This window comes from Nothoprocta perdicaria, unplaced genomic scaffold (genome assembly GCF_003342845.1).
Source record: "Nothoprocta perdicaria isolate Ctin4 unplaced genomic scaffold, notPer1 scaffold_353, whole genome shotgun sequence".
NCBI lineage: Eukaryota > Metazoa > Chordata > Aves > Tinamiformes > Tinamidae > Nothoprocta > Nothoprocta perdicaria.
Window position 1 is genome coordinate 492432 of NW_020455592.1, and position 14790 is coordinate 507221.

The 14790-nt window shown below is 58.9% G+C and overlaps 1 protein-coding gene across 1 annotated transcript; it reads right to left on the minus strand.

Moving 5' to 3' along the window:
- Positions 1-1999: 1999 nt before the first annotated feature.
- Positions 2000-6313, minus strand: SLC45A3 (solute carrier family 45 member 3). Its single transcript, XM_026044222.1, has 4 exons — positions 6151-6313; positions 5242-6057; positions 4179-4444; positions 2000-2455 (listed from the first exon to the last, which is right to left on the minus strand). Exons 1-4 carry the CDS (start codon positions 6311-6313, stop codon positions 2000-2002), a joined length of 1701 nt encoding a protein of 566 aa, XP_025900007.1.
- Positions 6314-14790: the final 8477 nt, after the last annotated feature.

Consider the following 14790-nt stretch of genomic DNA (forward strand, 5'->3'; position numbering starts at 1 on the left):
GCAGTAGGGCTGGGAAAGTGGGTGCCAGGGCTGGGAGTGCCACAGGGAATAACCAAGGGGCTCCTCTCGAGCTGGCCATGGCAGAGCCACAGCGCGAGGATGCAGGGCTGAGGGGCTCCCGGTTCTGGATCCCGTCGCCCCAGCTGCAGCACAAGCTCTGCTACAAGTCAGGCCATGGGTGAGATAGGACGAGTGGCACCCGTGTAGGATGGCAGCATCATGAGTTCAGCAGCTCCATGGTCTTTTCCAACCATGGAAACCAATGGAGTAAATGGAGGCACCTCCCTTGGACTGGGAGGAAACCGGACAAGCCCGGCCTGCCCTCGCCAGTGATGAGGGCCGGAGGCCGAGAGCCTGGCACAGGGCAGGAGAACAGGGATGCTTCTGTGTGTGCCCTCCTCTCACAGCCCCAATGTTATAAAATGGGCTTGTTTTATCCTCTGGCTTTCTCAAGGATCACCTGGCTGCTCGTAAGGAAACATTCAAGGACTTTATCATCAAACCTGTGCACCAGGAGTTTGCCATGGAAGTGCTCTAGGCACTTAAAAAAGTGGCTCAATTGTCAAAAACATCAAGCATCTTCGCAGCCTCCATGTGTGAAGGTTCCTGGTGTTCTTATACAGTAAAAAAAGGGCTTCCTCTACACTCATATAGGAGGGATCTGTTAGAAAGTGCTGAAAAATCCTGATCTGTGGAAGCATTCACCCCCAAAATACCCTATCTTTGGCCTAAAAACTTCCTCATAAAGCTTCAAGTGGCTCAGACCAAGGTAGGACGGGCAAAAGCAAAACCATTTCCACAGACAGTTAAGCAGCTGCCACATCCATTCCCAAAACAGCTGCATTTCAGCACGCAAACCTTGCTGTGGGAAAGGCAGGCTGGTAGGCATATAATTTGAGAGGAAATAAAACAATAACAGTGGCTCTTTACGGGAAGGAGAAGTTTAAAAAACTTAGGAGAAGCCCTCTCAGGATCTGTGTGCAGACAGCAGGGGAGTGACCCTGCATCCATGCCAAGCAATAGCCTGGCATGACCTTGCAAAAATAGCAATGTTTTGCCCTTCAGCGGAGCCTCACGGGTGGATCTCAGTGCCCACACACCTCCCCAGCATATTAAGGGCATAATAGTCACAATTACGTTGTTTAAAGCAGCCGACCTTAAGTACCGTTCTCTTGCAGGGAAGCGCCTCCTGCAGCCTTCTCCATGCCTTGCTCTACGTGTTGGTAGCAGAGTTTGGATCGCCTCAAATGCTAAGAAAGCCACGGTTCTGAGCTCAGCTGATTGGAATTATGTGGGGAAAGCAAAAACAGCTCAAAAGAAAAGTTAAAAAGTCCTTTCCATCTGATGAATCTTGGGATGAAGGTAAAAGATAAGTCACCTTTTGGAGTTGGTCCTAATGAAACATTACTTGTTTTTCTAAAACAAGAATGTAACTTTTCTCCTAAATTGGTTTGGACCAGCCAGAACCTGGATGGGGAAGGACCGGAGCACGTGTGTACACATATGCACCCCTCTTTGCCCACCGCTTGAGTCTTGGCCCCATCCTTTTGCCAAGCAAATCTCCTCCCCTTGTCCTATTTGCAGTAGCATTACTCAGGAAGTTGAGCAGAGCTCCAAGAGGCAGGGGAAGAGCACAACTGGAAAACGGGGTAGCCAAGAATCTTTTGTTCCCTTCCCACCGCTTCTCCTGCTCACTTCGGGTAGAATCACACAAAAACATGACCCGTTTTTAAAGGAAAAGTCTATTTCCTTTCTCTCACCCCGCAATGCCCTTTGGTGCTGCGCGGGCAGCGCTTTCCTTCGGAAAAGGCACCAGGTGGAAAGCGCTGGTGGCCCAAGCGCCGTGTCCCACTGCCTCCTATTTACACCTGAGATCAGCTCTGCTGCCCCCAGCCCCAGCAGAGCCCCCGGCCCCCTGGGACCCCCGGCACGGGGACAGCACGAGCTGCCCACGGCACCCGCGGGAGCCGGGACGCACAGCCCCGCTCGGCCCCGCACCTCACGCCGAGCACTTGGCCATGTCACTCTTGTCAAAGACAACTTTGGTTGCAAAGTAGATGGCGACGAGGCCGAAGGCCGCGGCTGACGCCATGTAGGCGGTCACTGACTGCGTGAACTGCACGATGGAGCCCATGACGAGGGACGGGACAACCTGAGAGAGGAGAAAAGCGCTGTCCAGAACGGCCAGGTCCAGGCAGATGCCTCGGCCGGGGGCAACAGAGTCTGGGTCTCCCACGATCATCATGAGCGAGACCTCGCACGGGGAGCTGACGCACAGGGCCGAGCCGGCAGCTGGAGCGGGCGGCGAGGAAGAGGAAGAGGAGAAGAGGCCTCCGGTGTGTCCGTTCTGGAAAGGCAGCTTCTGGCTGGAGAGGAGGCCTTTAGAGAAGAGCGGTTTCTTGTCCGACTGAGCTGTGTCTTCCTCCTCTTTGCTTTTGAACTTATGCAAAAATACCTAGGGGAGAGAAGGAGGGATGAGGATGCAGGGTGGATCCCAGCAGGCGAGACGAGAGCAGGCGGGATGCTGCACATAGAAGAATAAAAATAATTCTGGGTTTCGAATGTGTCAGGTCAGGGCTGTTAAAGGCGGGGATAGCTGAGGTGGGAAGGACCCGTGTGAGACAGGAGCCTGGCTGCCTTTGCTGTGCTCCGGCTCCGGGGCTCAGCCGAGCGGGGCAGCCCAAGGCCAAGGCTCTGCCCTTCGGGACATTCTGCTCGGGACGTCCCCTCCTCGCCAGGCGCTGGGAAAACCAGCCTGGGTTTGCTCTGCTGGGCAAGGTTTAGTGGCCGTGCGGAGAGGAGAGGGCAGGAGGGAGAAGGGAGCGACTTACGCAGCCTGGACATGCGGCGACGGCGCACGGGGTGAAACCACAGCCGCCTCGGGTGCCCCTTCTGCTGCCTCACTGCGGGGGAGCATTTAAAAGAAAAAAGGGGGAAAAGAGAGAAAGAGAAGGAAGAGAGGAAGTGGGAACAAGGGGAAGCAACCCAAGACTACGACAAAATTCAACAGTGAGAGAGGATAGGAGGAGGATGGAGAAGATGGAGAAGTTGCTCCAAAAGGCATTTTAGGGATTGCTTCTTGGGCGGTCTCACCGCAGCCTGCTGCAAAGTAGCTGGTGAGGGAAGAAGGGACTTTAAAGCTCGGGCAGCAAAAGCAAATGCAGCTGTACCCCGTCTCATTGTGTGAGGAGAGCTCCCTGTCAAACCTCTGGCAAGCGCTCGGGCATGTGGCCTTCGCATTCCCAGCCTGTGGGCTTTGGTTTCCATTCTGTTCCTATTACATCCATGGGAGATCCCAGCCAAGCTGCAGTTTTTGCAAAGCAGAGCGCTCTCTCACAGTCCTATTTTGACAGGATGCCTGGTGCAAATTGGGGTGGGTTGGTCAGAAGTATTTGTTCAACGTGAACATCTGGATGCCTGTGGTAAAAACTCCTACTTATTTCACTGCACAGTGAACCGCCTGCCATTGGGATGAAAGAGCTGCTCTCAAACCACAAATTAATTTTGCATTTGCAGCACAAGAGAAACTCCTATTAATCCAGTGTGCAACTCAGGAACCTCCTAGGACTTCTCCACAAGATAACATCTGTGAGACAGGATTGCTAGCTTTTCTGTTGGTGTAAAAAGTTGCACAATATTTGTTTTCCTTAGAGTTAGGGGAATAGGAAGAATGTCAGGTTTCATTTTACTGATCTTCATATTTTGGACAAAAATATGAAAGCAGGAGCTCTAAAGGCTGCATATTCAAGATTTTTTAAAACAACTGAAGTTAATCACACTGCAGAAGTGACTTGGTTGTAGAAAACGCATGGGAATCTCTAAGCAGCCTGCACCAGGCTCCCTAAAAGCCTGCAGAGCTGGGAGGACACACCAACCTTAGCTGATTTCTCCCATTTTACCCACCCCTGCTATCCAAAACTACAAAATATCACGCTTGGGGTGAGCAGAGGATGCCTAAGGAGGGCGGTTCTTAACCCTATTTTCTCCTCCTCCTGCTATTAATGGCGTTTGGATGAATTTTCAGAGAAGACAGGCAGGAATCCAGAGGCATTTGTGGAAAAGCTCTGAGCACAGGAGCGTGTTTCTCTTGCAAAGGCTGCATTGCCCGTCCCAGCTCCGCTGGGCAGCAGGGGCCGGCCCAGGAGTCATCCCGGCTGCAAATCCCTGCGTGCTCCTACCTGCTTCTCGTGGTGGTACAGGGAGGCCAGCGTGTAGGGCAGGATCTGGAGCGCCGAGAAGGTGAAGCCCGTGAGTGCCGCCGAGACGGTGACGACGGCGACGCTGCGCGAGAGGCACATGACGGCGGCGGCCACGGGGAAGAAGACCACGCTGGCCAGGTAGACCGCCCGCGTCCCGAACTGCTTCACCAGCCAGTCCATGATTGTCGAGAAGAAGATGGAGGTGACGCACTGCAGGAAGAGGCCCAGGCTCCCCATGCGCACACCTGCGGGAAGCGGCGGTGGTGAGAGGAGCTGTTGGGTCATGCAGACACCCTTGGGTGGCATCTCCTCCCCGCCGGTGTCCAGGCCAGGACAGTGTGACAGTCCCAGGCAGCAGATGACCTCGTGCATCTCCGGCTGCACCATCCAGTTTACACCTCCCTCCCGCTTCTCCCTACACGTGCTCCTAGACAGTCCAGCCTAACTGCAGAGGCAATGGGAGTTAGGAAACCAGCTGCCATTCTCCTCTTTGGGAGTCCCTGTACTCACCTTCTCCCTCTCAAGACCCAGGATCTGTCACCTGCTCGTGAACCAGGATGTGCTACCTGATGCCAAAACCAGCAGCGGAACAAAAGGAACAAGGAATTACGCATAAGCCGATGGGAAAATACACAACGCTGGCTAAGTGACTACAGTATCCGGTAGCGATCCGGACCTTACCCTGTGCAAAGATTTATCAGATTTCAGGGAATTAAAACCATTAACTGTTTGGAGCACGGATCATTGCTCAGCGCAGGTTTCTCCGGCTGTTGGCACAATGAGGTCCTGACCTGCCCGAGCGGCTACGCTGCAAGTGTTAAATAATCATTAAGCTGCCCCTGGTTAAATGGGCAGGCAGCACAAAGAGGCAGTGTACTGCAGGCAGCGAGTGGAAAGCTCCGAGGGCAAGATGTATGGGAGGGCAGGAGGGCCAGGAAAGCTGGGAGCGAGACCCGGATCTGGAAGGGGAAACCAAGGGCTGGGCAGCAGGGCACCAAATGCTGCAGCTTGAGGGAACTGGCCCTGCAGCTTCGGAATTTACCTTCATCGTAGTGGCGCCTGGCTTCTGTGCCCGGCTTGGCCCTGGGCACGCCGTGGTACAGCCCTTCGCCCACGAAGTCCGTGTAGAAGAGCATGAAGGTCATGAGCGCCATCCAGCTGCAGAGCTCGGCCACGAAGAGGCGGCGGATGACGGGGGGCACGCGGCAGCAGAGGCCGTGCAGCCGCGGCGCGAGGGCGCACAGGTTTCGCAGCGCCTGCACGGCGCGCCGGCCCTGCGGCGCCCGGCACGGGCAGCATGCGCCCGCGGGGGCCCTGGCCGCGGCGTCCTTGGGCGCCGGGACGGCCGCGACGTCCCCTTGCGCGGCCGCCTCCTCCGCCACGAAGAGCGTGGCCAGCACGCAGGCGAGGAAGATGATGGCCAGCAGGCTGAAGAGGCAGCTCTCCTGGCCGCCCAGGAACGGGCCGAGGAAGCTGCGGTCCCAGTCGATGGCCGGCAGCAGGTACCCGATGCAGCCGCCCAGGCTGATCATGAAGGCGTACACGGAGAAGGCCTGGCGGCAGTTGTCTGGCTCCTGGAAGAGGTCGGAGAGCAGCGCTTCCAGCGGCGTGAAGCACACCTGCCCGCAGAAATCCAGCAGGCCGATGCCCAGGATGAGGAGGGCGATGTGGAGCGGGCGCGCGCCGGGCGCGAGCAGGGCGGCGAGGCCGCGCGCGTGCGGGATGACGAAGAGGCTCAGCAGGACGCCCAGGCACAGCGCCCAGATGAAGGGCCGCCGGCGGCCGTAGCGGCTGCGCCAGTGGTCGCTGGCAGAGCCGATCACCGGCACGAAAACCAGGCCGAGCACGGGGCCTATCCCTGGAGCGGAGACAGAGGGGAGTTACGGGCACGGCTCCGCGCGGGACCACGGCGCTCCCGTCCTTCCCACGAGGAGCGAGCTCCGCAGCCTACCCAGAACCATGGTCATGAACTTCTCCTCCACTCCCACTTGGAGCAGCAGCGGCGGCACGTAGGTGATCCCGGCGGCCAGGCACACCTCGAGGCCGAACGTGAGCGAGTTGAGGAGCAGCAGCTGGGCCCTGCGGTGGCGCAGGAGCGGGGCCCGCGGCGCCATGCCGCCCGCGCCGCCTCACTGCGCGGCCGCCCGCGGCCCTGCGGCGCCCGGCGGCCTCCGGAGCCTCCCGCCGGGACGGCCGCTGCCGCCCATGGCCGGGGCTCGGCGACGAGGGCTCGTTTCCTCCTGCTCGCGCTGCGAGACGCGGCCCCGGCGGCGCTGAGCTGCCCCGGCGCTCAGGTGTTGCGTGCTGCAAGGAGAGCGGGCGTGTTAGAAACAGCACCTTCCAATGCACAGAACGGGGCAAAACAACCCCAAACAGGTAGCCCCAGGCACAGCAAGACCAAACGACACGGGCCTGCTCCCAACAGGCTCGGCAGCTCTGGACACCGAGGCTGAGGGCACCTCGGGGAGGTCCGGGACTGAAAGGCACTGGCTCCATGTGTGCTCTTTTTGCCTCCAAGCACTTATGACAGGTGAGACAGACACCTGTCAGAAATGCTTTGGGAAAATCCAATCCTGCCTCGGGGCAAAGGGAGGTCTAACGACCTCTCAGCAGCCCATCCAGCCCCGTTCTGCAGACGGAGCAGAGAGACAAAGGTCTGGCCTTCAGACGGGACTTGGGGGTCCCATCTCCCACTGAAATCAATTAGACGCCCCCGCCGAGGACGGAGGCTGCAGCCTGCACTCACGCAGGGGAGTCTCCAGAGACCCACGTCGCTGCTTAACGACATCTTCCCATTCCCACCTTGCCCTCTGCTCCGCCGCTTCCCGGGAAGCGCTCTCACCCCAACCCCATCTCCAGCCCTGGAGATGGGGCGCAGGGAACAGATGGTGCCTCCGTGGAGTTTCACAAACAAACCTGACCCAGTTTAGCCTTGCCGAGCAGCAATTACCTTACTCATTAGTCTGAGTCATTTATTTGCCCTGCAACATGCTCCCTCTCTCCAACCTGCTTCAGAGGGGAGAGGCCGCCAAACCACGATAGGGTCTAAGCAACCAAGGTAAGAGTAAGTGAATGCCTCTTAGCAACCTGTTATGAACCTGCCATTTCAAGTGTTTGCAAAATAAGGAAATCCCGCAAGGTAAACTGCATCTCATCTGGTCAACCAAACTGCCGTTCTGCTGAGAGCACCTTGGGAACGTGGGCTCTGCCTAGGTTGGGAAAGGGAGAAGGGGTTAGCAAGAAGGGCGACATTAACAGATGCAGTTAAATGAGAAAAATAGTCCAAGCGCAGCCCAATTCTCAGGGATTCGCACATTCTGACTTCAACTTAAAGGCGCCACTGCTGAGTTTCTCCCTGGGGACGCGGCCCTGGGCCGTCCCTGCCGTGCACCCCTCTGCCAGGAGCAGCTAACGGGATGGGGCTCTTGCCCAACGGGACAAGGTGATCCCGGCAGGGGAAAATCCAGTCGTGCAGCCCTGCTGCCCTGTAAATTCTTTGCCGCAATTAGCGGGGAAAGGGAAAGCCTCCTACGGAGAGCGTCCTGGGGCTCCAGGTCGTTCCTGGCCGCTCCGTCCCAGCCCTCCCGCATCCCTCCTCCAGCCGGGCTTAGGGAGCCCCTGGCAAAGCCTGGGTGCAGGAAGAGCCGTTGGTTCTGACTTCTCCTTTGCCCCTTTCTTCTCTTCCCGCAATCAGCCAAAGGCACAGGAGAGATACCTGTGCGAAGTTGGAAGGGGTGAGGAGATTTTTGCAAAGATGCCAGCATCCTTTTCTATCCCTTCCTGCCGTGGAAGAGACCCTGCTCCTGAGCTGAGGAGCTGCCGACTATACACAAAAAGTACTGATGACTTTCCTAACGGAGTTATCAACCTTCCCCCCTCCACGATCCCTCAGACCGCGGCTGTCACAAGGGGTATCTGCTTTTACCACTGATCACTCGGATGACTTGCCCAAGGTCAAACAGCAGAGCGGGGACGGCAGCAGCTTCCCTTTAATCCCTGGACATCACTTCAAAGGAGCCCTCGGAGGCCCCCGGGTTGCTCAGCGCTGCTTCAGACACTCTCTATGTGCAAGGAAGCGACCGGGGCAGCCACCCCTTTCTCAAATGCGGGATGTCTCAGCCTGGTTCATTTGGGAGGGGTGCACACCGGGCGGGCAGCCTTGGGAGGGAGATTTACACCTCAGCCCTGCAGCACGACCTGGTGCTGCTGAGCCCAAAGCGACCGAGCCGCAGCGCTCGCCGCCTGCACCTCGTCCCAACAGCCAGTAAATGACTCTATTTTAACCACAGAACACGCTGGCAGTAAAGAAAAGCAAGCGTAGAAGAAGAAAGGCGCCAGAGCAGCAGCGTCCCCGGCAAGGCTGGGGGCAGAGGGACAGGGAATGGAGCTGCGGGGTTCCACGGGCCAGGACTCACCTGCTGCGTGCGATCCCAATCCCGCTCCCGCCGCTGCTTCCGAGCGGGAAGGGCTGCTTAAGTAGCCAGCAGGCAGAGGAGGAAGCGCGCGCGGGTCCGCGCGGCTCCGGTTGCAGGGCCGTCCCTGATAGCGGCGGCGCGGCGGCCGCCCTGCGCGGCGCGGCACACACACGGGCTGTCCCCGCGAGGACGCGGCCCAACGAGCCCAGGAGGAAGCGGTGGCAGCGGCGCTGCCGCCTGGACTTTGCCCGGGCCCTGCCTTAGTGTCAACACTTGTCACCTCCCTTGCTGGCCCGTCGGCACGTTGCAAAGAGCGGGGCAGGACTCGGCAGGGCTCCCACCCGCGGCGGGGGCGCCCAGGGCCGCTCGCGGGCACGAGGGGGCTGCGGTGACCCCCGAGCACACGGCAGCAGCACGCGCAATTAGACCAGATGCTCCCATCCCATTCACTGGTGTCGGGTTGGCGCTAAACAACAGCAAGGCACTGGACACAAACGCTTCTTTGAAGCTGCCGGTCTCTTCCAGGAGGATTTGTCCGTTAGAGCACACGGGAGGCCTGATCTGGAGCTCTACCCCTGGGGCATTAATGGGGCTGCACAAGCAAGGGCAGGAAAGTCCCTCTGCCTCCCGACACCCCGAACACTCACAAGGCACCATCTCCAGGGTAACTGCAGCCGGACAGAATGAGGAGTAAGGGATAGAGAGAAAAGCTCACGTTTTCCTGTGGGGGATCCATTGCCTGTCGCTCTGACCCTGCGTCCCAGGGTGCAGAGACACCTTTGAGCGCAACGGCTGCTTCCCGGGCTCACGAGCGGCGCCCGCCCGCGCGGCAGCGGAGCAGCCGGCCGCGCAGCCCTTGGGCACCGCGCTGTCTGGCTCCACAACCCTCCGTGACCTCTCAAGGCTCTGCAATGATGTTCCTTACGCAGGAGCAAACTGCCCAGATCAGCCTGGGCCGGCTCTGTCTGCAGGAACTGCTGGGCAGAGGCGCTGGGCAGCGCCGAGGCCGAAGCTCCGCTCATCTTCCTCGTGGGAGGTTATTCCCCGCGGGCAGCAGCGAGGGCGTCGCTGCCCGCTGGGTTTCCATCCATAGCCCTGCCGTGACGTCTGCAGCCTTCCAAGGGGCCCTTGATGAGCGTTATTAATTCCCTGCTCCCGGGAAGCCCTTTGGAAGAAAGGGTGGGAGCGAGCGCCGGGGTGAGCGCAAGGGCTGCTCCCGCGGTGCCAGAGCCTTTCACAGCTCTCAGGGCGCGTTGAATGGGAAATGCACCATGGAGAATAGGTCTGGCAGGGCCGCAATGGAGCCTCCCCCGGCCCCTGCCGACCCCCTCGCCTCCCAAATCCCCCTGACCCCGTTCACAGCGGGGAGACTGAGCGGTCACCAAGCAGGGACTGCGATTTATTTCGGTCCTCTGAATTAACCCTGCGGGTCCTGAGGGGCTCCCTTACAACGACCTCGGCTCGGGGAAGGAGCAGCCGGGCTGGACACGTCCTGTGAAGAGGCCCAGGAAGCGCCGAGTGCCCGAGGCCACTTGCAGCTCCCTCCTTTAGCCCGCAGGGACCAGCCCGGCAGCCCGGAAACAGGCCGGTGATCCCGCTGGATGCTGGAAGCGGGGGCTGCGTGCGGAGCTCCGGCAGGGCTGGATCCCGGGGCAGACGCTCTCGTGGTCGGAAAGGGAAGGTGGTTCTTTCCCACCTGCAAGGCGATTATCTTGCTTTAGGGCTCTCCGAAAGCACCGCTCAGCTTAGACCTTTAGCCCTTGCTGCTGTCCTGATCCCCCAGAGTTATCCCTGCGCAAACACAGACGGTGCGAGGACAATTCAGCTGCAGGTATTTCAGTCCTCACTGTCCTTCTCCTTCCTACTTTGCAGTAAGCAGTAAGGGCCTGTAAAGCAGGTCGCTATTTGTCCCGGGTAAAGCGCTGTCAGCAAAGAGATTCCTGAAGCCAAGAGCCAAGTTAATGGGAGTGAAGAGCCCCGCCATCCATCGAGACCCCTGCAACCGGGGAGCAGGGCCGGAGCCACCTCAGGCCGACAGACACTGCTTGCTGCAAGGCCACGGACAGCAAGTGAATGTCCCCGCAGGATGGATGTGATGGTCGAGATGCTTGCTAGGAAGGGGCACCAGGCACGGATGTTTTCCCAGCCTGGCAGGCTAGAGCATTGTCCGCGCTCGGCCTCTCCTACGGAGAGGGGCATTTTCCAAAGAGGAGGAAGATCCGTCCCCCTTGCCCTTCACCCTGCATTTCTGTGCTATTCCACGCTCCTTTTGGAGGCCAGGCCGACAGTTCTATGGGCTCTTTATCCTGAGCCCCGCTGCCCTCCCGTCCCCAAGGGAGCTCCCCCGGCTTCCCGAGCCACCCGAGCGATGGGACACGGGGACGCGGCTGCTCGGAGCCTGTCCCGCCCCCTCGCTGAGCCGGGTCGTGCCGCACGAACAAGGGCTGAACCACGGGGCTACCAGCCCCACCACGGGGCTACCTGCCCCACCACGGGGCTGCAATAGGGCTACCTGCCCCGCCATGGGGCTACCTGCCACATGACGGGGCTACTCTGAGGCTACCTGCCCTGCTATAGGGCTACCTGCCCCCCAAGGGCTACCTGCCCCCCCGGCGCCAGGACAGTCCTTGCCACACTCACCTGCTCGTGCCCAGCATCCCACGGCCGAAGCGCCGCGGGGACCCAGGGGACCGGGCGCCCTTGGACGCCCGCGCTGTGCCCGGAGCAGCGTTTCCCACGGCCGCCCTCTGCTCCCCTGCGCCAGGGCTGCTCGGGGCGCCGGCCGGGCCGGCTGCGGTGACTCCGCCAGCCCCGAGTCCTGCTTTTATCCAGGACAGAAGCCCCCGCTTTGGGGTCGGCCGTGAAAGAGCCGCCTGTGCTTTTCACTTCAAGTTTCTTATTTTGTTTTTGTTTTTGTTTTTTTTTTTTTAAACACCCATCACCTTGGCATTTGGTCTAATTCAGCGTCTTTTCCACACACCGTCTATTCTTTTTTTATTATTATTTTGAGCACAAGAATAAAAATGTAAATTGCATTGGGAAGGGTAAAAATAAGCCCCTTGCAGGTGCCCCCCTTCTCGGCAGCGTGCTAACGGGCACAGATTATATCCGGCACCACATGACCAGGGCCCGTATTTATATGTCACTGTGTAAAACCCACCCCGCTGAGCCGCCTTTTCTCTGCCCGAGGCCGGGGGCTTCTGCTCCGCGTCTAGTCAAACAGCCTCACAAAGGGGATTAAGGAGAGCCCCTCAGCCCCGCGGAGTAATCCATCAAATTATCCCTTGTTGGCGTTGCTGTCCTCTCCAAAAAAAGGGAAGGGGGGAGGAAAAAAAAGAACTCCAAAGGCTTTTAAAGGCCCTGAAATTACACTTGAGCCTGAAACACTCCACCCAGCTGCTCTAACCCCCGCACAATGGGCTGGCTGTGAAGGGGAGCGAGGGGAAAGCGCCCGACACTGCTGAAAAGGGCAGCGGCTCCCGGGCGCGAAACGCTCCGGGTGCCTCGGCCCCCTGCTCGCCCGGCCCCCGGGAGCGTCTCCTTACTCAACTACAGCCGTTTTCCTGCTCGTTATCACTGCCCAATCTAGAGCACCAGTGTCCTCTCTCTCCAGGCGTTTGGGGTTTCCTAGGTGTCCATTTCTGCAAGGTTTTTGGTGGAGGAATAAAGGGGCAAAGCAGGGAATAATGCACTTATCCCAGTAACCTGGAACCGGCCAGGGAGAGCAAAGCAACTGGCAAGGAAAGTCCCCACCTTTGGGGCAGGATGAGCAGTGACGGAGCGGGACGTTCCACCACCATCACTGAGAAGAGCTTCCCGGCAGGAATAGGGAATGCAGGAACACCAGCGGTTCGGTCTGCTTTGCAAGGGCTGCTGGCGGCGCTGAGAAAACCAGCAATCAGAATCGGAAGTTCTGGTTTCCAGCTGCAGCTGCCACGGGACAGGGTGCCGCTCCGAACCCCGCGTGCTCCGGGGCTCCCACCCCGGGAGCTTCCACCTGCGACTTGGCACCACCCAGGGCTCCAGGAGCAGCTTTGGGGTCGAGGGAGCAGCTCTTGGGGGCAGAAATCAGTTGCCAGAGCAAAGGCCCTGGCTGCCATCGACACGCGGGGCTGGCACGGAGGAAAGAGGGAGGAGAACAAGCAGCTAAAGCCCCGTGCGTGGCAATGCCAGGGAGCAGCGGGCTGGTAGACAGCGCTTTCACGTCCAGTTTTGGGAGCGCGCCCTCGTGCTCTTCCTCAAAGGATGCACTTTGAATCCCAGACACACACTGAACTAATGGGCTCTTTTGTAATCACATGGTAGTTAGTCCATTTTTTCATGGTGATTTTCTGGTCTGCAGTCCCCGTTATTTGTGTGCCTGCCGGAGAAGCTGGATGCTAACATATCTCTCAGCAAGGCCTCTGACCTCCCCCGGCAGGTTGGTGGGTTTCTCCCTGCCTGTTTTCTGTCTCTAAAATGAGGTCACGGCTTTGAAGGAGACAAAGAGCCTTTGCAGCGTGAGGAATAGCCCCGAGACAGCTGCGAGTGCAGGACCCCCATCCGTCACCACGGCCCCGGGCGCCGAGACCGCGCGGCAGCCTGCGCGGGAGGAGGGGGAAGAGAACAGAATAAAACCCAAATAATACGGATTGGGAGCTGCTGGGGAATTACACTTTCCTCCCCATCCCCTCAGCTGGGAGAGTCCCCTTCTCTTTCCGTCGTAAAGACGGGCATCCCAAACGAGACGGGCATCCCAAACGAGACGGGCATCCCAAACGAGATCCCACACAGCCACCCTCTCAGCCTAAGCTCCTCACAGAGGTGGCTTCATGCTCAGGAGCCAGACTGTCACAGGGCAATAGGGTCCCACCAGGCCAGCGACCCCCGCCAAGGGAAAGGTGCACAGGATGTGAGCAGGGAGACACTATTCCTACGGGCACTTTAGGGTCAAAGAGCACATGTAGGAGCCTGGGATCTCTTTCTTATCAGAGGAGCAGTTTTATCTGCCTGAAGTAGCAAAAACTGTGCACGAGCCCTGACCTCTCTGTAGCTGCTCTAATGAGGCTCCGGGATGGCACCCGGAGGCGGGGGTCTTCCCCATCCTGACACTGGCTCTCGTGAACTCCGCATCTGAAAACAAGAGTTTCCACCCTTTTATTCCTGCCTCTTTGCGAAGATAAGAAACAAGCAGCTTTTATTTCGTGAGAAAGGAAAGTTCCAGTCAAGAACTTTATGGGAAATTAAAAAAAAAAGCCTAAAGGAACATGCGCCTAACTTCTGTTTTGAGCCGTGGGAAGAGGATCAGCCTTAAATCATTAGTGTTATAGCAATTAACAGAGCTCAAGTTCAAAGCTGCTGGGGCTCTACGGAGCGCAGGGTGGGAACCCGGCCTCCCGCGGGTCTCCCTGCACCGCCAGCGCCGGCAAACGGCATCGACCGGGGCGGACAGCCCGGCAAGAGCCCCGAGCAGCCCTGGGACAACAGCACAAGATAAACGAGAGGTTTCGCGGGCCGGATCCCCAAGCCGAGGCAGGATTTTCTCTCCACCCTGAGCCACCTCCTGCCTGTAGTTACTGGGGTCCAAGGAGCTCTGCAAAGCGGAGAATCCTGCGGCCTTCCCGCACTGCGGCCCAATGGGAAGGAGCTGGCACCAGCAGTGCACTGGGCCGGGCCACTCGAGCACGAAAGTTGCAAGAATTTCCCCCGAAACAATATCCCACAGCCAGGAGCTCTGGTGGGGGGAGCGTCTTTCCTTCCCTGCCTCCTTTCCATGCGTCCCCGGTAATTCCCGTTTCCCGTGCATGGCTCCCAGGCACGCGCAGCCACGCTCGCAGCCCAGCGCTAGTCCCTTCTCATGCAAAGTCCCCCTTCCCGCCTCATTAGCTACTCCAGCAGCCCCGGCCGCGGCACTGCAGCCCTTTGTCCCAGCCCGGCTCCAGCTGCTTCCACGGCCCCTCGCACACAGCCCGCGTCCATCCCGAACATTCCCAAGGCTCCATCGCTTGGGATCTATGGATCATGCCAGGGGGAAGGGGAGCAGAGTGAGGACATTCCCTTCGGCTGCTTCCCGTCAGGAAGGAGCTGCACACGCAGCACTGGCGCAGCCTGGCGCATCCCAGCGGGAGCTGCCCCCAACCCTTCCCAAAAAGCTTCATCCTGGGGTTTTATTCTACGCACCATTTCACAGAGAGTCT